Source organism: Macaca nemestrina, chromosome 13 (genome assembly GCF_043159975.1).
Source record: "Macaca nemestrina isolate mMacNem1 chromosome 13, mMacNem.hap1, whole genome shotgun sequence".
Classification (NCBI taxonomy): domain Eukaryota; kingdom Metazoa; phylum Chordata; class Mammalia; order Primates; family Cercopithecidae; genus Macaca; species Macaca nemestrina.
The window spans coordinates 1,609,433-1,631,778 of NC_092137.1; the positions used below are offsets into that span (position 1 = coordinate 1,609,433).

Genomic DNA, 22,346 nt, shown 5'->3' on the forward strand with positions numbered 1-22,346 from the left:
CAGATTTTCTCAAAAACAATGACTCCAGTTACATATGAATCCCAAATTCAGATGCTGGAGCCACTTTTGAGACTGCCATAGAATATTTATTGGGTGGATTTGTGGTTACAAGCACAGAATTCACGGTTTCCCATTTTTCACAGATGCTTTATCAGAAGATCTGCTGAGCATCATTGCAAACATGTCCGGGTGTCTCCCTTACATGCTGCCCCCAAAATGCCCAAACACGTGCCTGGCAAACAAATACAGACTCATCACAGGAGCTTGCAACAACAGGTATTGTTTGTGGATTTTCTTAATCTTCTCATGAAAGTTGCATCTGAACATGACTAGGTGCCATCATAAAGGAGCCTCTACCATGACTGGTGGATCTGTACCCACCCCTGAGCTCCTGGTTCCTGTCCTTGGCCTCCCTGACGTGGCCTCTTGCACACCTGGTGGTGCCTCGAGCAGCGTGCTGAGCCACACCGTCATTCCCAGCCACAACGCCCCTTCCACAGGTGCTTCTAGGTCACTCTTAACTTCCTAACCCCACAAATTCCACCGCCGTTCACCTAATAACTCAAGCCATACGTTTAGGTGCCATCCTTGATTTCACTAACTCCCCTACCCATTGTTTCCAATGCACCCCCAAGACTGTCACTATTACCCCCAAAGTGAGTGCTCTCCACTCCCTGTCACCTTAGCTGAAGCCAAAATAACCAGCCGGCTGCCATCACGTGGTGGCTCCTCACTGGTTCTCCTAGTTTAACTGTTGCTTTCCCCGTTCACGCTTCTTGTTGTGGCCAACACCATCTCAGCACCCTCCTTCTCAGTGCCCCCCACCCAAGTCCCCACTGCACTCAGAGTGAGTTCAGATCTGCCCAACAGTGGCAACTGCCCACCTCCTCTGGTCCACGGTGGCAGGAGGTAGACAGGAGCTTTGGCCACACACACAGCCATGTGATTCAGTCTGCGGTTCAGACTGGTTTTCTGAAGAAGGTGATACAGAAGTGAGTCAAATCTTAAGGGATGAGTGGGGATTTCTCAAATGGGCCACAGGGTAGAGGAGAGGGTTTTGCAAAGGCCAGAAAGAGCAAGACGCGTTTGGGCAGAAACACGTAGCCTTTGGCACACAGAGGGGCAGAGGGAGAGCAGCTGCGACTGTGGCGCCTGTGGGGTCTGGGGGCAATAATACGCCCCGTGGTCACCTGGAGGCTTTGTCAGGATGGCCGCAGGCTTGATGTCCACCGATGCAGGCAGCAAAGGTGCTTAGCATGGAAGAGCTCCTCAAAGGGACTCGAGCTCCTCGCTGCTGGGTGTGCTGAGGCCAGAAGGAAGATGCCCCGTCCCCGCTGACCCCGTGAGAGAGGGATCAGCAGGACCCAGGCAGAGCCCTGGCCTGGACAGGCAGTGTCCTGAGACAGAGGGCAGGGGCTCTGGGACAATGAACAGGAATCGGCGTCCTGGGTCAATGATGGTTAAGAACAACAGCTTTGCAAATGGACAGCCCTGGATTTGAGACCTGGAATCACCACTTATCAAAGGGCAATTTGTTTCCATTCTTTGAGCTGTAAGAGCTTGTTTGTAAAGCCCACATCAGGAACGCATAACCTGGCTATGTGTAAGGACCGGATCTTAGGACCGTGGAGCCCCAGCTGGAAGAGGCAGCCTGTGCTGAACGCGGAGATGGGTCAGGACCACACAGGAGGCTACTGTCCACCCCTCCTCCCCTGAAGCCTGGGGTGCCTGTGCTCACGCATGGAAGCAGGATCAGAGGTGGAGACGGCACGTGTCCTGTCCTCAGAGCTCGGTGGAAGACATAGGTGTAGACAAGGGATGCGCAGGAGATGATGCCTGGGAGTATGGGGACACTGAAGTGGCTGGTGGGATGCATAGCTGGAGGGACCGGGCCTGGATGGAGGAGGGGATGGGGCAGGTGCACTGTTGAGCCAGAGGCCAGAGCAGAGATGGCTTGGACTACACGGGGAGGAGCAGGGTCTTCAGCAGGGCAGGGTGGGGTCTAACCTGCAGATGCACGTTCAGGGTGGGGATTCCTGGGGACAGTGGTGTTGGAGATGTGGGGGCGGGGCTGCTCTCTGAATGGATTTCAAAGCCTGCCCCTGGGTCCTGCAAGAGAGCCTGAAACTTTCTTTGGTTTGGTGCTTCCTCATGCATAAATCAAACAACAACAACAACAACAACAAAAACTCTTTAAAAAATATATTGTGCTTCAGTTTACAATTTAACAACCTCAAGACCAGGGCCTCAGCCAGCACCAATGAATTCCTGCTCGGCCCTTCCTAGAGGCCTTGCTGCTGTCTCAGGCGCCTCTGCCCCTGCTGCTGGGCGAGCTCCACTGATGCTCCTGGGAGAATCTCTGTTGACCGTACAACGACGTTGGCACTGGCAGCCGTGATCTGGGGACACTTCGATCTGAGCTGGTTTCTCTCTTTCTGTGGTGACGGCTACAGTTTTCATTAAGAATGTACAGCATCTGGATCTAAAGTCCCCTATGTTCAAGGCTTCACACATTGTATTCCACCAAAAATAAAACATCTGCTCAGAAATCGTTAGTGTCTCACTTGTTACAAAAGTGAGCCACAGAGGACCCCTGCCCCTTGGCCCCTGGGTGGTTTACTTTTTCTCTGCAGGCTGAGACCTGTTAGTGCCAAAGCCTCCTAGGATCAAGCTCAAATTTATTCATGCCCAGTTGTGAAAAAAACAGCCCAAACGAGCAGATTTTTAGCCACTTGGAGCCTACCTCTTTGTGTCTTCCACAAAACTTCTCCCAGTATCTCAGGCCATTGGTAAGATACAGCCTTGTGGTCATCAGACCCCAGGTCGCTGCTGCCGCTGGAGTTGCCTGGCCAGAGACTCCCCCTCCACCTCACCATGTTGCTGAGTAAAGTCATCAGACACAGAGACCCTCTGATGCCCCACCGTGAGTTCCTCACCATCCTCCCCATCTGCGTGGCGGTCCCTCACCTTAGCCTCTGGATGGTCCCCTGCCTTGAGGGATGTCCCCTCTTCTGCACCTGTGCCCAAGAGCCACCCTAAAGGCATGTGTGTGTCTCTGCCTCCCCTGGTCCCAACTTTTGCCTTGCTCAGCCCTGAGTTCCCAGAGCTTCCCCACACCCAGTAAGTTGCTAAGTTCCCCTCCAGCGGTCTCCTAAGCCACGTTAGCGTCCCTCTCAGTCACCAGCACCTGGTTCCCCACCCACACCTTCCCATCCTTGCCTGGGCTGGTGCCGACTCACTAGGACCCTCCCTGCCCAGGGAGGTCACCTGGCCTCTCCAGGCACCCAGAGAGACTGTGACCGTGTCCTTGCATGGCACTAGCTCTCTGGCCTGGGTTTGGTTGCGTTTCTCTTTATTGTTTCTTGACTAGTGTGTCGGCCATGTCAGGTGAAATTTTCAGATTAACAGCTTAACACTCCATGCAGGAAGTCCCTACTCAATATTCTCAGCACATCACCATATGGCTGTCCTGATGGTATATATTATATCTTATAGAACACATTAATCTTATAGACCATATTAATATGTGGGCTTCGTTACGTGATCCTAAAAATCCAAATATGTTTTAGAATTGTCATTGCAACTTCCAGTCAACATGTTTAGCATTTGTTTTGGTTAGGTTTGCTTTGGTTTTTCACATATGGGATTAAAGAATTAAGGCAGATATTTGTTTCTGATACATCATTTTTAATTTAGAGAATTTATATTCCTTTTGATTAATTCTGGTGATTAAGCTGTGCCTCTACATCCTTGCTGGGTCAGATGATGCAGTTTTTATTCCAATTATGAAGGGCATGTGGGTCCTCTGCAGTGAGTTTGGATTTTTATGTTCGAGGCTCACCAACATTCCTCAAAAGGTTTCGGATAACTAAATCTCGCATTAAGCATTTCCCTTTTATTGTCTAAAATTTCACCCATGTTTCTTTCTGATCGCGTTTGGCTTTTGTTTTCGTTTTGTTTCTTCCTTTTGTTTCTAACTTGAAGGCGCCGCGTTTTCTTTTCCTGCTCGCTTGTTCCTTCCTGAAGGTCGTTTCTTGTCCCTCACCCACCACTGCTGCCCACCGTGCTGTATTTCCAAGCAACCTTCGGGTGTTGGCTGCAATGACATATCTAAGACAAATGTTATTTGGAATTAACTTTTGAAATTCTAAATGTCGAAACGGTAGATTTTAAAACTCATTCATTTCTACTAGTTCTCTTGCTTTATGGTGTGATGTCTGCATGTCACAAATGGATGGCAGGGTTTCTAAGGCTTGCTTTTCCTTTGTTGGTATTTTCCTAATTGCTTAGGACATATCACATAAAATTACTTAACAAGTAGTGGAAAAGAATGATTTTTCTTTTGCCATTTCACCTGGACTTTTTGTTTGTATGGTGTAGTCGGTGCTGCAGGAACTACCTTGTTGAAAGAGGAGGGGGCAGGTTGCTTCTCGTTTGTGTGGTGTAGCTAATGGCACACCCGGACGTCTTGTTTGTACGATGTGGTCAATGCCACACCACCTATCATGTTGGAAGGGAATGGGGCGGGTTCCTTCTTGTTTGTATGATCTACTCACTGCCGCAGGAACTACCATGTTGTAAGCGAATGGAGCAGGCTCCTTCCTGTTTTTATGGTGTAGTCAGTCCCGCAGGAGGCACTACGTTGGAAGGGAACGGGGCAGGTTCCTTCTTGGTATGGTGTGGCCAGTGCTGCAGGACGTACCATGTTGGAAGAGAATGGGGCAGGCTTGTTGTGAATTTTGAGTCTTTTTTTCTTTTCACTTTGTCCTAAAGGAAATTATCAGGTCTCTGCATAAGCCCCGATTTTTTAACAGGGAGGGGGTGTGTGCATGCATGGCAAACTAGTCCCTTTAAAAATTTTAGAATCTCTAAATATAAAGCTTAAGATATTAGTAATGCTGTTGATAACTGTGTGTTTGGGGTGATGGTGTTTTTGTAGTATCATTTAAAGGATTTCCAGCTTCTTTCTGTTTCTGTTACCAACCTGTGGAGACCTCTTCATCATCCTGGACTCAGATCCAGTCCTCAACACTCCTGTGCTCCCAGCCAGCTGAGGCTGTTGTTCCCGCCCGTGTGTTTTTATAGAAGTCTAGGAGTTGGGGATAGGAGGTGGGTGTGGGCAGGGGTCACGTCGCTTACAGGTTACGTTTGCTAGAAGCAGTCACATTGGCTGAGAACAGAATCCCCAGGGCCTGAGGATATCATGCAGGAAACTGGGTTTTAGTGTGTAGCTTGGCATCAGCCTAGAGATCAGACAAATTCTGATCAGACAAATTTATTTTAAAAATCAAGTGCTCTGGCCGGGAATGGTGGCTCACGCCTGTAATTCCAGCACTTTGGGAGGCCAAGGCGGGTGGATCACGAGGTCAGGAGATCGAGACCATCCTGGCTGGCACGGTGAAACCCCATCTCTACTAAAAATTTTTTTAAAAAAATACAAAAAACTAGCCAGGCGAGGTGGTGGGCGCCTGTAGTCCCAGCTACTCGGGAGGCTGAGGCAGGAGAATGGCGGGAACCCGGGAGGCGGAGCTTGCAGTGAGCCAAGATCGCGCCACTGCACTCCAGCCTGGGTGACAGAGCGAGACTCCGTCTCAAAAAAAAAAAAAAAATCAAGTGTTCCGTGGTGGGATGGTGATATGGTTGGCTGTGTCCCCACCCAAATCTCAGTTGAATTCCCATGTGTTGTGGGAGGGACCTGGTGGGAGGTAATTGAACCACAGAGACAGGTATTTCCTGTGCTGTTCTCATCATAGTGAATAAGTCTACGAGATTTGACAGTTTTATAAGGGGGAGTTCCCCTGCACATGCTCTCTTTCTGCCTGCTGCCATCCAGGTAAGACATGACCTGCTCCTCCTTGCCTTCCACCATGATTGTGGGGCCTCCCCAGCCACGTGGAACCATAAGTCCATCAAACCTCTTTTTCTTCCCAGTCTTGGATATGTCTTTATCAGCAGCATGAAAACAGACTAATACAGATGGAGTAGGGGAGGGCTACTGAAGAATTGAAGCCTCTTAGCTGCTGCTGGAAATAGATGCAGTCGAGGTGCAATTACTCATGGCCAGTCCTCCACAGGCAGCGGGGTCATTGTGAAGACCTGTGTGCCACAGTATCTAGAAAACAAAGGAGCCATGAGCCACTGTTTGCTTGTCGTCTAAATCAATGGACTATCTTATCACATGCAATGTTAGACAGTGTATTACATACGAATATTCATAAGCAGAAATATAAATATAGACTGTATACTGTAAGATAGTATTCATTATACAATATGATTAATTCACCTAGATACTTCACATAGAATTTGCCTTCAGTTTTACATTGATACGTGTGATAATAACTGCTCTGTGTGTTCTTGAGAAAGTGCTCACATTCCTGTACATAATGGAAACGCCATCACATTTTGAAATAGAGCATGAGATTCTGGCCACCACGTTGTCAGTTACAAGCTGCTTAGACTTCATGTCTTGCTTAGATTCTCAAATTCTCTGCATCTGGAAAATGGCAAAGATAGTGATGCGCATTTCTAGGGTTGTCATGAGGCTGAAGTGAGATAATGGCAGCAGAAATACTTAGTGAGCAATAATGCTGCAAAGGTCAGCGACTGTTTATGTAAATAATGGGCACCTTTGAAGCCCCTTTCTTCAAAGAGTCTCAGTCTTGATTCTTGAAGAGGTGTAATTTATCTCTGAAAAACTGCATTATTTCTTGCTGGGCATGTTGGCTCACGCCTATGATCCCAGCACTTTGGGAGGCTGATGTGAGGGGATCGCATGAGCCCAGGAGCTCAAGACCAGCCTGGGCAACAAAGCAAGACCTCATCTCTAAAATTAAAAAAAAACTATGGTATTTCCTGAGTTTTGACGTGATGAACTACTGCGGTAAACCGCTGTGTCTCACAGTGTTGTAAGCGAATGGAGCAGGCTCCTTCTTGTTTGTATGGTGTAGTCCATGAAGCAGGAACTACCATGTTGGAAGGGAATGGGGCAGGCTCCTTCGTGCTTGTATGATCTAGTCATTGCTGCAGGAGGTATCATGTTGGATGAAGTACCATGTTGGATAAGTGGCACAGTGGATAGAATCCATCTCCATTGTGACCATGAGTGGATTTCTGCTATTAAATTGGAGTACGACTTATGCAGGGCTTGGGGGTGAATCTGGAGGCACAGGTGGCCAAGTCTCCCATGGGCCTGCACCCCCAGATGAGGGGCCCCCAGATGCAGATCAAGGACTTTACACCCCAGAGGGCTGCCTTCTGGCCCCTCCCAGATTGTGCTGTCTCCCCAGAGGTGACCACTGTTTTGATCTTCGTCACCATAGTCAGTTTTCCCTGACCTGGCTTTTATAGGAAGGAAGTTAGATGGTAACCCCTGGGCCTGGCTTCTCCACCTCCACTCACCTTGGAGATGTAGTTGCTCCTGCCTTGCGGAGGGAGACACTCATCGTTACAGGACAGGCAGGGTGAGTGCTGAGCGCTGGTCAATGCTCCCCAGTGGCTGCTCTAATCTGCACTCCCAGGAGCAAAGTGTAAGGGCCCCACGCCCTCCCCAATCCCCGCACTGCGAGCCCTTTCATTTTAGCCCTTCTTGAGGGGAGGGTGGCATTTCCTGTGGTTAACTTTATATTTTCCTGGTGACTAAGCACTTTTAAAACACATTCATTGGCCATTTGGAGACTTTTTGGGGGGATGTGCCAGTTCAAACATTTTTGCCATTTTTGATGAGTCTTTTTTGATTTATAGACGCTCGTATTTTCTAAATATGTCTTCAGTGAGAAACGTTTTACAAATGTCTTCTCCCACCCGAGATTGGCCTTTTCACTCTCCATGCTGTCTTTTGGAGAAAAGTTGTTCATATTTTTAATGAAGTCCCATTTATCAATTACTTATTTCGTGGAAAGAAAACTTTTTTTGTTGTGTTTAAGAATCTTGGTTTCTCTGAAGGATGTGAAGGTATTTTTCTTGTGTTTTCTGCTGAAAATGTTATTGTTTTACATGTCACATTTAGATCTGTGACCCATCTCATTTAATGTTTTGTGCAATATATGAGGTGGCAACCATGGTGTGTGTGTGTGTGTGTGTGTGTGTATGTCTGTGTCTGTGTCTGGGTGTGTGTGTATATATTGTAAACCAAAAATAAAATTCTAAGTCCTGCGATCATCTGAATTGACCCCTCCTCTCAGCAAGGGCGTTCCAAAGCTAACCTGAAAAATTAATTCAGACCATGATGGGGAGAGCGAGGTCAGATGTGCCTCATGACACCCTCCTCCCTTTTGGAATTACTGCTAGAACAGACTTAACTCTAGAAGAAACATTTACAATCTATTCTCTCAGAGGTCTGCTGCCTGGAGACTGCATGATGAAACCTTGGTCTCCACAACCCCGTGTCTTAACCCAGACACTCCTAAGTCCTTAGACAATAACTTTACTCTTTCAAAAAATTGCCAATCAGAAAACTCTTGAATCTACCTTTGACCTGGAAGCCCCCTCCTCCGGATGTCCTGCCTTTCTGCACTGAACCAATGTACATCTTACATGTATTCGACTGATGTCTCGTGTCTCCCTAAAACATATGAAACTAAGCTGTGCCTCAACCACCTTGGACACGTTTCTCAGGATCTCCTGAGGGCTGAGTCATTGGCCATTGGTCACTCATATTTGGCTCAGAATAAATCTCTTCAACTATTTTACAGAGCTTGACTCTTTCCTGACAATATCTGTAGGTGTGTATGTATATATAGAGGCATGTATATGTAGGTAGATTTGTATGTGTGTGTGTATATATATAATAGAGAGAGAGGTCTGTATTTATAGAGGCATGGGTGTGTGTATGTATAGATGTGTGTGAAAGCATATGTATATGACATTTAATGTATTCTGAACCATCCTTTACCCAGTGAACTGCACCAGTGCCTGTATCATGAATTGAGTAGCCATATGTGTGTGGGTGAGGACTGCTAGACTCTTACCATCATGTATATAATTATGAGAGAGAGGGAGAGAATGTGAGTTAGGCAATTAGCCACACTCGTCTTTACGCCTGCTGAGAAAACGACACAGGGACCCAGCGGCATCAGAACACCTTGTTGGGGCAGCTCTGCACTGGGGCGCAGGTGAGAGAAGCCTCACGGGATTCTGTCCAGCAGGAAGAGAGGCCGGCTTCAGCCCCTCCCGCCTGACAGTGCATGGGTCCTGCCTCGCCTGGGAGGAGGAGCCCAGGATTGGAGGCAGGGGCTGCTCCCGCCTCCAGAGGTTTCCAGGAGGCCACATGTTGTGCCCTGCCGGCATCCACGCATTTGGGTTATACCCACTCCCAGACAAGGACACTCATGGACTTGAAGACACTTGGTGTCTTAGGAAATCGCAGAACATACAATGGGTGTAAATGACGCCAGAATAAACAAGATTTTCAAAGTTTTTGGAAAAAGCTGAGCTCATGCCGATTATAGAAAGCATTTGCATCTTTTGAAGGGCTTTCCTCTGAGGGTTCAGATATCCCTCAGGGATCGTGCTGGTGACAATCCCAGCTTTTTGCAAACTATCTGGTCTTAATTGCCTTCAATCAAGTCGCTCCAACCGAGATGGGAAAAATCACAGCTGAGTTTCCTCATACTTCCGGCCACCTGACAGGGCATCAGGCGTCTTTGGTGACAAGCTGGATTCTCGGGCACCTGGCCCAGCAGGACTGCAGGGTGTCGGCTGCTCCTGGGTGAGCACCTCCCATACAGAGAAGCAAACCCCCTCATCCCATGTCCCGCCGCCGCCCAGCTGAGAAAGAGGTGTGGTTGCAGAGGAGTGGAAAGCTGACTTCTTCCACTGTTTCTCTCCCAGCGTGTCACACTGCATTGCTGTGTGCTTCTTTTCACGGGCGGCACACGCCTCTGGCACTGAGCGTGCCCGTGTGCCGTTACTGGACGGCCACACCTGGCAAACATATTGACCCGTGTCTCTCAGCCTGAGGCCGCAGCTTCACGCTCCAGCTCTCTTCAAGATGGAAGTTTAGAATTTCTTTTCTCTTTGGAATTCAGAAATCACAAAGTCTCCATTGCCAGGTGCCTGGGAGAGGGGAGCTAGTGTCCCAGGGAAATCAGAGTGACTCGGAGCCTCGGTGGGAGCACAGACCTCGGTCTCCCTCCTGAAACTCTCCTCCAGAAATGTTTCTCTTTGCTCATTTTGTCAGCTTTATGATCCTTTTTCCCATGCTGCTGTTAATCCAGATCTAATGAAGGAACAGTGTGGTGCAATAGGTGTCCACTGGGAAAGGGTCTTTCCAACAGGAGCTGAGCAAAGTCTCAGAGGGACCCTCTCAGTCCTGCTGACCTGCTGACCATGAAGGTGACACATTTGCGGAACGTCCACAACAAACATCTGTGAGTGCTCTTGGGCTGTTGTGATGTCCTAGTGAACTGCTGAAATAGAAAAGTCAATCAGCAAAAAAAATCACCACTTAAGCAGTTAAATTAGCATTTCATTATTTTTAATTGAGTGATCTAGCACCTCTCTATGAGCCACACTTTATGGAATTTCAATAAAGACCAACCAACCGTAAACGAATCTGAACACTTTATGAAAGCAATCTTTCCAGTCTTCAGATGCTGATGTATTGCAGCTAATTATATGCATTACTCTCCCACACATTTTTGCAAATTGAGCCACTTTGGTGTGCTGGAGATTAACAAAGTATTAATAATAGAATTATTCTCCCCTTACGATCCTTGTAGACATAGAGAAGTAACCACGTCCCCAAGCCACCTGCCGCTGCTGACCACTCATCCTCGAAAGTGTCCTAGATGAGGTAGCAGCAGGTGCACGACAGTAGGAATAAAACCTCCTCTCCTCTAATGTCCGGAGCTGCACGGTGGCCTTAGAGGCTTTTAAACCGGAAGTCTCAGCTCTTCAGTCTACCTCAAGGACAAAACGAATCTTTCCTTCACACATGTTGCCCAGGTTACAAAGTTCTGAGCAGAACCTTGGTCCCTTCATTCCTGTGCAGAACATCTAAATCAGTCACATTTAATACGAATGACTAATGTATGTTATAACCATAAAGGCAATGGTAACTTAGTGACAAAACCACAACTAATTTTTAAATATTTATATTCCCAAACACTCCAAATGTTTTAAAAAGTTGCTTATCTTGTCATGATTCTTGTAGACTTCACTCCTTGTATTTTCTAAGTGGGTACACATCAGATACATGGAAGGATTTTCAAAGCCTGCATCCTGGTCACGCCTGACTCTTTCGTCGTGTGCCTTGCAAAGTCTTCCAGTACCAGTTGTCCACGATGCAGCTTCAGACTCTGCAGACTCAGCCCTGCTTGTGTTGCATGACTCTGCAGCTGCCACACACAGAACCCCAGTGCCAGTTATTCCCACAGGGCTTGACTGACAGACACCAATGGAACCCGGATATCATGACAATGTTAGACCCAAAACAATCTGTATTTATTTTTAACAAAAGGAACCTACTTTTTTCCAACAAAAAATTTCTGTGTTTTTCTCTTTGAATTGACTTTTATATTCTAATTCCTCCATATTTCCTTCCAAATCCAGAATAATTTATGCCTTGTAAATTGAGCCATTTTATTCCAAATGTAGAATATTTTATACTTGAAAGTCCTTTATTTTTAATATGTTTTACATAGTTCTTTATTTTACCTATCCTCTACAGATATTTATGCTCATGTCATATATTTGGTACATTCATTTATATATTCTTCACATTCTTATAGTCTTACCATACATTTACATATTTGAATATGTATTTTATTTTGTATGTTACATTTTTATATATGTTATAAATTTAAATTTCATATTTAGAAAATGTTCAGTGAGTACAAGGGTCTCAGTGTTCATGGTTTTCTTCAAGATTGAGTTATTTTGTACACATTATTAGAACATAATCGATTTAATCAGCACGGATCTATGACAGATGTTGGTAATTATTATGCATAGAGATAAATATTTGATGGAATTAGTTTATTGATGAGATGGGTGGAGTTTCCGTTAGTTCCTTCAGCAGTTGGCTGAACATCAGCTGTTGGCCGAGGGGCCATGCATGCTGGTTACCCGAGATCCTTCCTATTTATGCCTTCTATCCCAGGAAATTATTAATAATTAACAGTGCTCCTGTCTCCTCAAAAGTATTCCACTGTGGTTAGGAATTATATGATCGTCCTGCGTACTATAGATCAGACAGTTCAGCCGCAACCCTGTGATTATTTTTACCTTCGCAGATGGACATGCCTAGAAACCGACCGCGTGACTATGTCACTGGGAAAAGCTCTGCCATCTGGCCCTCAAAACCCCTTCTGAGATGTAGAAGAAAATGAACATATGATGAGCTATCATTAAAATGATTTTTATTCATGTATCAGCAAACAATTCAATAACATTGTCCTCCAAATTTCTAAACAAAATATTGGAAAATACCTGATTCACACAAGGACTAGTTACGAATCTTTAGTCTTTTATTTCCTCAATTTCTAGAAAATGTTCCAAGACACATCAAGTGACTGTTAATTGTGCCTACATCCCTTCAACTTAGGGGCACCTTGCTTAACACAGTACACTCGGAACTAGGTGTGAAATCAAAGTGTTCAACACACCTTTACCTTATCATGCACTTCAAATACATTTTTGTCAGAATATATTTTGACCAGTGGAAAGAAACTGCAAACCAGCCTACTTATGGGAAACTTCACCATCTAGCTTACTGGCTGAATCCATTCTCATCCCCAAATCAAACAGCCAAATACAACCGACTCTCTCTCTCAGGAGAGACTTAACTTTATTTTTAACTTATTTTATTTTTAATTCATTCCCGCAAGCTCGCCTGGACAATCACACGGGGCAGGAACAGGCACGACACCCTGGTGGCTTCATGGTGCTTTGATTAAAGGATGTTTTATGCCACAGGATTTAAATGATCTCTTTGTTTGGAGTACCAGAAGTTTCTGTCCTCCCGAGAACTGCCGCTGGTGCATTCTAGAAGGGTGGGAGACCCTCCTTCAGAAAACAGTAGGAGAAGCTTTCCTGAAGGGCAGTGGGAAGGAACCCTGTAGGCAGCCACCTCCAGACAGCATGTGCTGCGCTCGGGAGAGGGCGCCTGTGGGAACCGAGCCTCTGGGATGAGCTCCCTGGAATCCAGCCATGATCTGGGCCTCCAGGAGGCATTTCGGGTCTTCTGGGGAGCTGTGCCCCTTGGGCCTCCGGAGAGACCCCACTTATTCTCCCTGGGAATGGTTCCTTATACCTGGGACTCTCTGCTTCTGCGTTCTTCTCCGCCATCTCAAACACATCCTTGCGTTTGTCTCCGCAGAGACCACCCCAGATGGGGTGCCTCCAACACAGCCCTGGCACGATGGCTCCCTCCAGTCTACGAGGACGGCTTCAGTCAGCCCCGAGGCTGGAACCCCAGCATCTTGCACAACGGGTTCCCACTGCCCCCGGTGGGTACTCGGGACGCTGCTACCCTGGACGAAGATTGGGTCCTGTGATGCTGAGGGAGGGAAATAGCCTTTTACTGGGTTCTTGCTCGTGCTGGGTGCCACGTGCAACTCCTTCAGATCCTCCCGCCCTCCCTTTGGTGTAGCAATCACTGTTTCTGCCCTATGGCTTAGAAGCCAAGGCTCAGGGAGATTAAAATCTCTTAGTGAGTGGAACCCTGCAGATTTAAATTAAGTTTTGTCAACCCTAACATTTCTGTTCCTGAAAATCACTTCAGTGTTTTCAGATAACTTCCTTTACCCATCATGTGGGCTCGGTACATCCCAAGATGCCTTTGAGTTCAGCAATCCACTCACTGATGTAAAGATGATCACTTTACTCCCAGAGGTGAATTTATTTGCTGAACAGTCATAGCCTAGTAGAATCTACTGGTCTATTTGGTCAAAAAATGGGTCATTTTGCTTGTAATTTAACTACTCATTTCAATGAATCAGCCAGTCTGTTTGCTCTTGTGCCATGTTCAGTGACGAAATTATGTAGAAATACAGCAGTGGATGTTCTGTTCAGCCCAAAGAGGCCAGGTGGTAGGACTCAGGTCTGACTCAGACCAGCCGTGGGCAGGTACACCAGCACAGAGTTCCCCTACGAAAGCCAGCAACTTTACCTCGGCAATTTTCCCAGGCGGGCTTTTAGTAAGAGGACGCGGTGTGCCCAGAAGCCATGAGCAGCCCTGGGTAGAGCTGGAGGCTGAGTCACTGAGGACGGCTCAGTGCTCCCAGCAGCAGGGACGAGGGGATTGGGCTCACGCTCCGCTCCCACTGGCTTCCTGCAAGTCACTTGCCTTCTTGGCCAGTGACAATACTTAAAATGGGATAACATTGTCTTACCCACCTTGCGCTCAATGGTAGAGACCAGTTCAACCCTCGAGGCTTCTTAAACTCTCAGTATTAGGAGCCTGTGATTCTGTAAACCCATATTTGCTCAGAATTATTTCACTGTTGAGAAAAATCAGAGTTCAAGTGTCCTTAAATGTAAATTGTGTTAGTTTTCTCCTCAGCTGTGACAAATTACTCCAAATTTAGTGGCTGAAAACAACATAAATGTGATCTTCCAGTTTCGTAATCAGTGTCTGATGTCTCACTTGGCTCAAATCCAGGTGTCGCAGAGCTGGTTCCTTCTAGGGGTTCCAGTGGAGAACCCCTTTCCTGGCAATTCCAGTCCTGGAGGTGCCCGCATCCCCTGGCTCGTGGCCCCTCCTTCAAAGCCAGCAATGTTGTGTGTCTGTGCCGTTGTTTAGAGTCACAGCTCCACCTCCAGTCAGGAGAGGGCCTCCAACTTTAAGGACTCAGGTGATTGGACTGGACACTCGTGGAGACCCAGGACAACCTTCCCATCCAAGACCCTTAATGTAATTGCATCCGCAGGCTCCAAGGATTCGCGAATGGATGTTGTGCGAGAGGCATTTTTCTGCCTCCACAAATGACCCACTGACCCTCAAAGATTCATGGCCTGTCCTCATGCATAACATGCTCACCCCATCCCAAGGTTCCCCCAAACCCCATCCCATGACAGCACCAACTCCAGGCCCAAAATCCAATCCAAATCTCACCATATAAATCATCCACATCAGGTAGGGCAGGCTCAGGGTAAGATCCATCCAGGACAAAATTCCTCTCCATCTGGACCTAGCCTGTGAGACAGGGAAGCCTGTCGTCTGCTCTCCAGATGCCCTGGCAGAACGGTGTTAAACGTAACAGCAGCAGACATCTGGGTGGAGAAAGGAAAGGAAGGGGAGTCGCTCCTCCCAACCCACGTGGAAATCCAGCCAAGCAACATCCCTTAGGCTTCAAGGCCAAGGAGTAATGCCTGTGGCTGGAGGCTCTGCCCTCTGAGTCATGGACTCAAAATAGACGACTCTTCACTTAATCCTGACAACAACCCTGAAAGATCAACCTTTCTGTATTAACTTAAAGATGAGGAAGCCGGGGCTGAGGGAAGTTAACGCCAGGCCCTCCAGCCACCACAAATCAAGGCAGGGGTTCGAGTCCAAGGGCCTCTGTCTTCAAAGCTCACGCTCCTCCTGCCCTAACTCCAGGGCACAGATCTCCTAGGGGCACCTGGAGCTCTGTGAACAGGAACCACACCAGGAACTGCATGATCCCAAAGGTCATCTTTCTTCTCCCACAGGGTCTCCTATATCCTGACCAATGGTCTCTTCCTACCCAGGTCCGGGAGGTGACACGACATGTCATTCAAGTTTCAAATGAGGTTGTCACAGATGATGACCGCTATTCTGACCTCCTGATGGCATGGGGACAATACATCGACCATGACATCGCGTTCACACCGCAGAGCACCAGCAAAGCTGCCTTCAGGGGAGGGGCTGACTGCCAGGTGACTTGTGAGAACCAAAACCCATGTTTTCCCATACAAGTAAGTTTTAGAAAACGTTTTTATGTTTATTATGAAACTAAGTGCTATTTAAAATGTCAAACAGAACAGTATAAAATAAAATGTGAAAGTCTGTTTCTGTCGTCCTAGTCCCAGGGGTAACAGTTGTGAATATCCCAAGCATCTCACTGGAAATTATCTGGATACACATATATATAGCATATAAGATAGCGTGTGGGCAGATGTGTATATGGCATATATGATAATGTGTGGTCACGTGTATATAGCGTATAGGATTACGTGTGGGCACGTGTATTAGCATATATGATCGTGGGTGGGCATGTGTGTACATAGCATATATGATAGCGTGTGGGCACTTGAGTATATACAATCATGTGTGGGCACATGTGTATATAGCATGTAAGATAGTGTGTGGGCACGTGTGTATATAGCATGTAAGAGTGTTGGGCACGTGTGTATATGGCATATAAGATTGTGGGCACATGTGTATATGGCATATAAGAGTGTGTGGGTATGTGTGTATATAGCATATAAGACAATGCGTGGGCATGTGTGTATATGGCATATTGGCATATAAGATACTGTGTGGGCATGTGTGTTTATACATATAAGAGTGTGTGGGCACGTGTGTATATATCGTATAAGATAGTGTGTGGGCACGTGTGTATATAGGATATAAGATAGTGTGTGAGCATGTGTGTATGTTGCATATAAGATACTGTGTGGGCACATGTGTTTATAGCATATAAGAGTGTGTGGGCATGTGTGTATATATCGTATAAGATACTGTGTGGGCACATGTGTATATAGGATATAAGATAGTGTGTGGGCACGTGTGTATATGGTACACAAAATAGTGGGCATGTGTATATGGCACATAAGATAGTGTGTGGGCATGTGTGTATATAGCATATAAGACAGTGTGTGGGCACATGTATATATGGCATATAAGACAGTTTGTGGACTTGTGTGTATATGGCATATAAGATACTGTGTGGGCACGTGTGTTTATAGCATGTAAGTTAGTGTGTGGGCACGTGTGTAAATAGAGCATGTGATCCCATGTGTACCTGCGCTTTTTCTCATCCTCTGTGTCACATCATGTGCATGCTTAGTGCCTGGTAAGGACCACTTAGCAATAGTTCTTACACATGTCTGCATAACATTAAGTGAACAGAAATGTTAATTGTTTGTGACTTCTTAATATTCCATTTGTGTGTGCATTATAATCTGTCTAACCACTTCCCTTATTAATGAGCATGAGTTGCTTTCTGCTTCATTGCTGTTTTTATGCTGTCACAAATAATGAAGCAAAGAGCACACTTGGCCCTCAGTCTTTGTGCACATGTGCACACCTGATGGATCCAGGGGTAAGATTGCTAAGTCATGGTGGAGGTGCCTGTGGAATTTTGATAAATATTGCAGAATTACTCTCCATTAATATTGCACAAATGTTCACTCTTACCCGAAAAGAAAGAGACAATATAGGTAGGATTTTAATTTTATTTCTCTCTGGAAGCCAGCCTTGAAGTTAACAAGGGACATTTTCTTTCTTTTCTTTTTTCTTTTTTTTTTTTTTTAAGATAGGGTCTCATTCAGTCACTCAGGCTGGAGTGCAGTGGTACAATCTCAGCTCACTGCAACCTCTGCCTCCCAGGTTCAAGTAATTCTTCTGCCTTAGCCTCCCGGGTAGCTGGGACTACAGGTGCATGCCACCACACCTGGCTAATTTTTGTATTTTTAGTAGAGACGGGGTTTCACCATATTGGCCAGGCTGGTCTCGAACTCCTGACCTTGTGATCCACCTGCCTCAGCCTCCCAAAGTGCTGGGATTACAGGTGTGAGGCACCGTGCTCAGCCAACAAGGGACATTTTCTACTTAAGAGCACAGGTGGTTTCAGGCTCATGTCCTCTCTAACATTCATTCAATAAAACTTCACTGGTAGTTATTCTGTGCCATGCTGTGCTGTGTGCTGGGCAGACTGAAAAGGAAGACAGGCTGGTCCCTGGAAGATGGGCAGGACAGTTACATAAACCAGAAGTTATAAGATTCTGGGCATCTGCAGAGGAAGTCCCAATGGGCAAAATCAAGGTATTTAAACCAAATATCCCAAAAGGAATAATATTGGGGGAAAGGAGGAAAAGGAGCACCATGAAGACTGTGTCAATCATAGAAACTGAATTTCAACCAGGTCCAGCCTGTCCCTGGGAGGAGGTCACACTCTCTCTCACATGCTGGGGCTCAGACCCTGTATGACGGGGGGGTCCCTCGCTCTTCTCTGCAGAGCCTCCTCACCAGCCATCCCTGAAGTGACCCCCGCTGCAGCATGTCCCTCTAACCTGGGGGTTCATTCTTTTTTTTTTTTTTTTTTTTTTGAGCTGGAGTCTTGCTCTGTTGCCCAGGCTGGCGTGCAGTGGCACAATCTCAGCTCACTGCAACCTCCACCTGCCAGATTTAAGCAATTCTCCTGCCTCAGCCTCCTGAGTAGCTGGGACGACAGGCGTGCACCACCATGCCCAGCTAATTTTTCTATTTTTAGTAGAAACAGGGTTTCACCACGTTGCCCAGGCTGGTCTTAAACTCCTGACCTCAACTGATCCACCTGCCTCGGCCTCCCAAAGTGTTGGGATTACAGGTGTGAGCCACCGCGCCTGGCCCTAGTGTTCATTCTTCATACCCAGGACCCCAAAGTTCTCATCTGTTAACATTGGAGCTATCAGATCTTGCAGAAGTACCTGTATCTTCAGCAATGAACGGTCCGCCAAGCAGAGGCCCTCATTCCCAGCTAAGAGGCTCCCGAGCAGAATCTCTGCAAAAACGACTGAGTTGTGCAGCCTGGAGAAGCAGTGGAGACGGGCACCTGTTATCTGTCAGGTCTTGGGTTCCAGGCTTGCCTTGTAACTTATCAGCTGCTTGTATATAGGTTTGTTGTCTGTAAAAAGAGTCTATTTCCCACCTAATAGTGTAGCAATTAAAATGAAATGAGATCGAATTTGCAAAACCAGGCTCGGAGAAGGAATTCGATGAATGTGCATTGTAATTGCTGTGTTGCTGGAAGCCTAGCTGGAGGGATGTGAGGTGATTAGGGAAACTCAGCAAGGAGGGAGCACGTTGGGTGGGGAGCTGCACTGAGAGAACTACTCTGTGTGGGGGTTCCACCTTTGGGGCTCCCCTGGAGTTTAGCTGGTTTGGGCAAGAGCTGGTCAAAAGCAGCCTGGAAGAAGGAGGGGTTGTTCGTGCAAGTCTGCAGCTGCCATTGGGGTAATCTGTGTTTGCCCATCCAGACAAGTGGGACAGTTGGGGGCCACCACCTGGGTGGGAAGGACACGGGTGGCACTGAGGCCAGACAAGAACCCCAGGAAAAGCCCAGCCCTTCAGGGCCACACACACTGTGGGGGAGGTCGGGGGCCTCCGGCCAGGGCATCATCCCAGGCATGTTCCGCTGATATCCAGGGCCACATGATGGTTGGGGTGAGCCCCACACACCTGCCCACAGGGGCTCCTTCCTCCATCCACAATAATCAAAGCTACGTGGATGGCTGTGTTCATATAGAGATAAATATATTAATGTAGGTTAAAACTTTTTCTTTGGCCTAAATGTTTCTTATTTTCTTCTGATTTTAAAATAAATTAAGCATTTTACGAGCACACTTACTCCTGTAGCCGTAGGCACTGTGGCTATGGTGCCTCCTGGATAAGTTGGCCTTGGGGAAACTGGACTTCCACCCACTTTAGGAGAGAAATGGGCCTGTTGTCCTAAGAAAAGTCTCCTCAGAAGAACCTGAGCGGGAGTGAAAAGCAAAAGTGAGTTGGGCCCCAGGGCCCCCCGCACGACCAGGCATAAACATACCCACAGGCACATGTGACCACCCATACACCTGTGTGTTCACTCTTGTGCATACATGCATGCACACCCACCCACACCCACCCACACCCATACACACACGTGCACACACGTGCACACAGGCACATGCACCTAATCATGCTCATGCACACACAGACCCACACACACACCTGCACACACCTCACATGCACACCCACCCACACCCATACACACCCATACACACACGTGCACACAGGCACATGCACACACCTCACAGGCACACAGCTGCTCCAGGCTCCTTCTGCTGCCGTGGGGTTCTAAGAGGACGCTGTGTAACTCAGGAGTGTGTTGGACAAGGGCAGGGGAGGCCGTGGAGAGGAGCAGGATGCTGTAATGTCCATGGAGATCCCCGCAGACGTTCTGGGGGGTCCGGGCACTGGCTCCTTGGGGGCTCCCTACTGGATCTCAGGGAAAGGCGGGTGTCCTCATCAGCCATGTCACTCTCCAAGCTCCTCCTTTCTTTTTAGGGCTCAGTTATAGTGAGCCCAGTCACACCAGGTACCATCTCTCTACCCTATTTCAACTTTCTGTTCTGGCTATTCTGGGCCAGCCTATCTTCCATGGTGCAGGACTGGTGTTGACGGCACTTCCCTTCCACGCTGAGCACATGCCTGTGGGGCCCTGAAGGCAGAGAGGCTGGGGCAGGTGCTGTGGGCAGCAGGGAGGGAGGGGCTGGACCATCTCAGGTGGGAGCCTGCAGGGCTTGTTCCAAGGAGCTAAGGAGCTGAGACTCCAGACCTCAGGGCTGTGTGCTAAGGGCTCTGGACACAAACTCAGTGCATGGACAAGAGGCAAACCCTCAGGGGACGACTTGAAAATACGGAATGACAAGGAATTGTTATCTTCATTCTATAACGAGCTCTTATAAAGCAACGAGAAAAAATAAACACCCAATGGAATAAACCCCTGATGTGAACAGGAAAATTACAAGAAAACTCAAATGTGTATGTACACACACACACACACATAGATATAAATGAAAGATAAATTAACGGCAAGATGCTGTTTTTAAACATACAAACTGGAAAGAAATTATGAAATTTTAATTTAGTGTCGTTGAGGGTATTGAGAAATGATTTGTATCCATACATTGCTGTGCAAATGTAAATTGGTGAATGCATTTGGGACACGATGTGACATAAAATATGAAATGAAATCAAGCCCATTCACACCACCACAAGAATCTTTCCTAGGGACAATGTCAAAACTGCCCATAAAAGTGGGTGAATATATTTGTTTGTCACAATTTTTATATCACCAAAATACTGGAAAACTTTAAACACTGATCACAGGCTAGGAGCATGAGAAACACAAGCAACTTTAAACAATCATGTTATACAGTGACACTATGGAAATGGTGAAATGTTTCCCGGGTTAGTAAAATTTTAGATGATATTCTCCTTGTCACTTTTCTTATTTCAAAATGTTCATTATTGAGCATATATTATCTTTGTACTTAGAGAAAAATAACAATCAAATTATTTGTAAACAATTTTTAAAATAAAAGGCAAGACCACATCTGGCAGAGAGGACACCTGTGTGCCTGCGGGTGAGAATGTGGGAGAGGCCCCAGGGTGGGTCTCCAAGGCACTTTCCAGGGCTCTTGGTCTCGGGCGCGAGCCTCCTGGCTTGTAGTTAAGAGTGTTCGTCAATTATCCAGATCCTGTCCATCCCCAGGGCAGCCTTCAGTAGTTGAGTGATTGAGCTAATAGTCACTCCAGTGAGATGAAAAATATATGGTATACTCTAGGAGTAGCTCCGTAAACCCAGTAGATGACACATCATAAATCAGTGCTTTTAAATGTTTGATGTCCTTTGCACTGAAACCATCCAGTTTGGTCTCTGAGTATTTACGGTGGAGTGTGAGGGTAAAAGTTCTTAGTGAGCTTGGAGCAAGTTAGGACTTTAGAATCTCAAAGCAAAACAGAAAATGATCCACACAATTTATCATATCTATGTTTATTCAATTTTCCTTAGAGAAACATGTTTCCAGCAACTGCATGAGACTATAAATTAAAGTGTTTTGAGTCTCTGACTACTGCCTCAGTCCAGTAGCTTCTAGGGAGCTGTGAGAGCTTCGCAGCATCCTCTATTTTAGGACCAGGCTTTTCTTCATGCCCTCGCTCCTTCTGGTCTCAGCTAAGTGGGGATGCAGCCAGCCCGATGATTTCCACTGGGTGCTGCAAACCCCCCATCCACTGCAGAAAACATGTAGCTATGAATGTATCGAAAACCTAAAAGCTACCCAAGCCTTCTCGTGCACACCAATGTGTATCTCTAGGTACATAATACAAAGTGGAGTTAGTGGATGATGAATTATGTTCAGGATGGAATTTTGTTATTTCCATAAGTTATTGGGAACAGGTGGTGTTTGGTGACATGAGTAAGTTCTTCAGTGGTGATTTGTGAGATTTTGGTGCACCTGTCACCTAAGCAGTATACACTGAACACAATTTGTAGCCTTTTATCCCTCAGTCCCTTCCCAACATTTCCCCCTGAGTCCCCAAAGTCCACTGTGTCATTCTTAAGCCTTTACATCCTCATAGCTGAGGTCCCACTTATGAGTGAGAACATAAAATGTTTGGTTTTCAATTCCTGAGTTAC

At 46.8% G+C, this 22,346-nt stretch overlaps 2 protein-coding genes across 15 annotated transcripts in view; both read left to right on the forward strand.

Moving 5' to 3' along the window:
* The window catches only part of LOC105497556 (syntrophin gamma 2), a 564,393-nt gene that overhangs the window by 455,288 nt on the left and 86,759 nt on the right, over positions 1–22,346 (forward strand). The window lies entirely within an intron of this gene.
* LOC105497560 (thyroid peroxidase) overlaps positions 1–22,346 on the forward strand; it is a 118,955-nt gene that overhangs the window by 19,499 nt on the left and 77,110 nt on the right. For 12 of the 14 annotated variants that reach the window (XR_011611383.1, XR_011611386.1, XR_011611388.1 and 9 more), the window contains exons 5-7: positions 144–276; positions 13,319–13,448; positions 15,634–15,879. Coding sequence is in view for 7 of the 14 variants with exons in the window: in XM_011768724.3 (XP_011767026.2) it covers positions 144–276; positions 13,319–13,448; positions 15,634–15,879 (509 nt within the window). In the remaining 7 variants the exon portion in view is untranslated. The remainder of the gene's footprint in view (positions 1–143; positions 277–13,318; positions 13,449–15,633; positions 15,880–22,346) is intronic. The other 2 variants (XM_011768721.3, XM_011768722.3) reach the window with 1 other exon arrangement.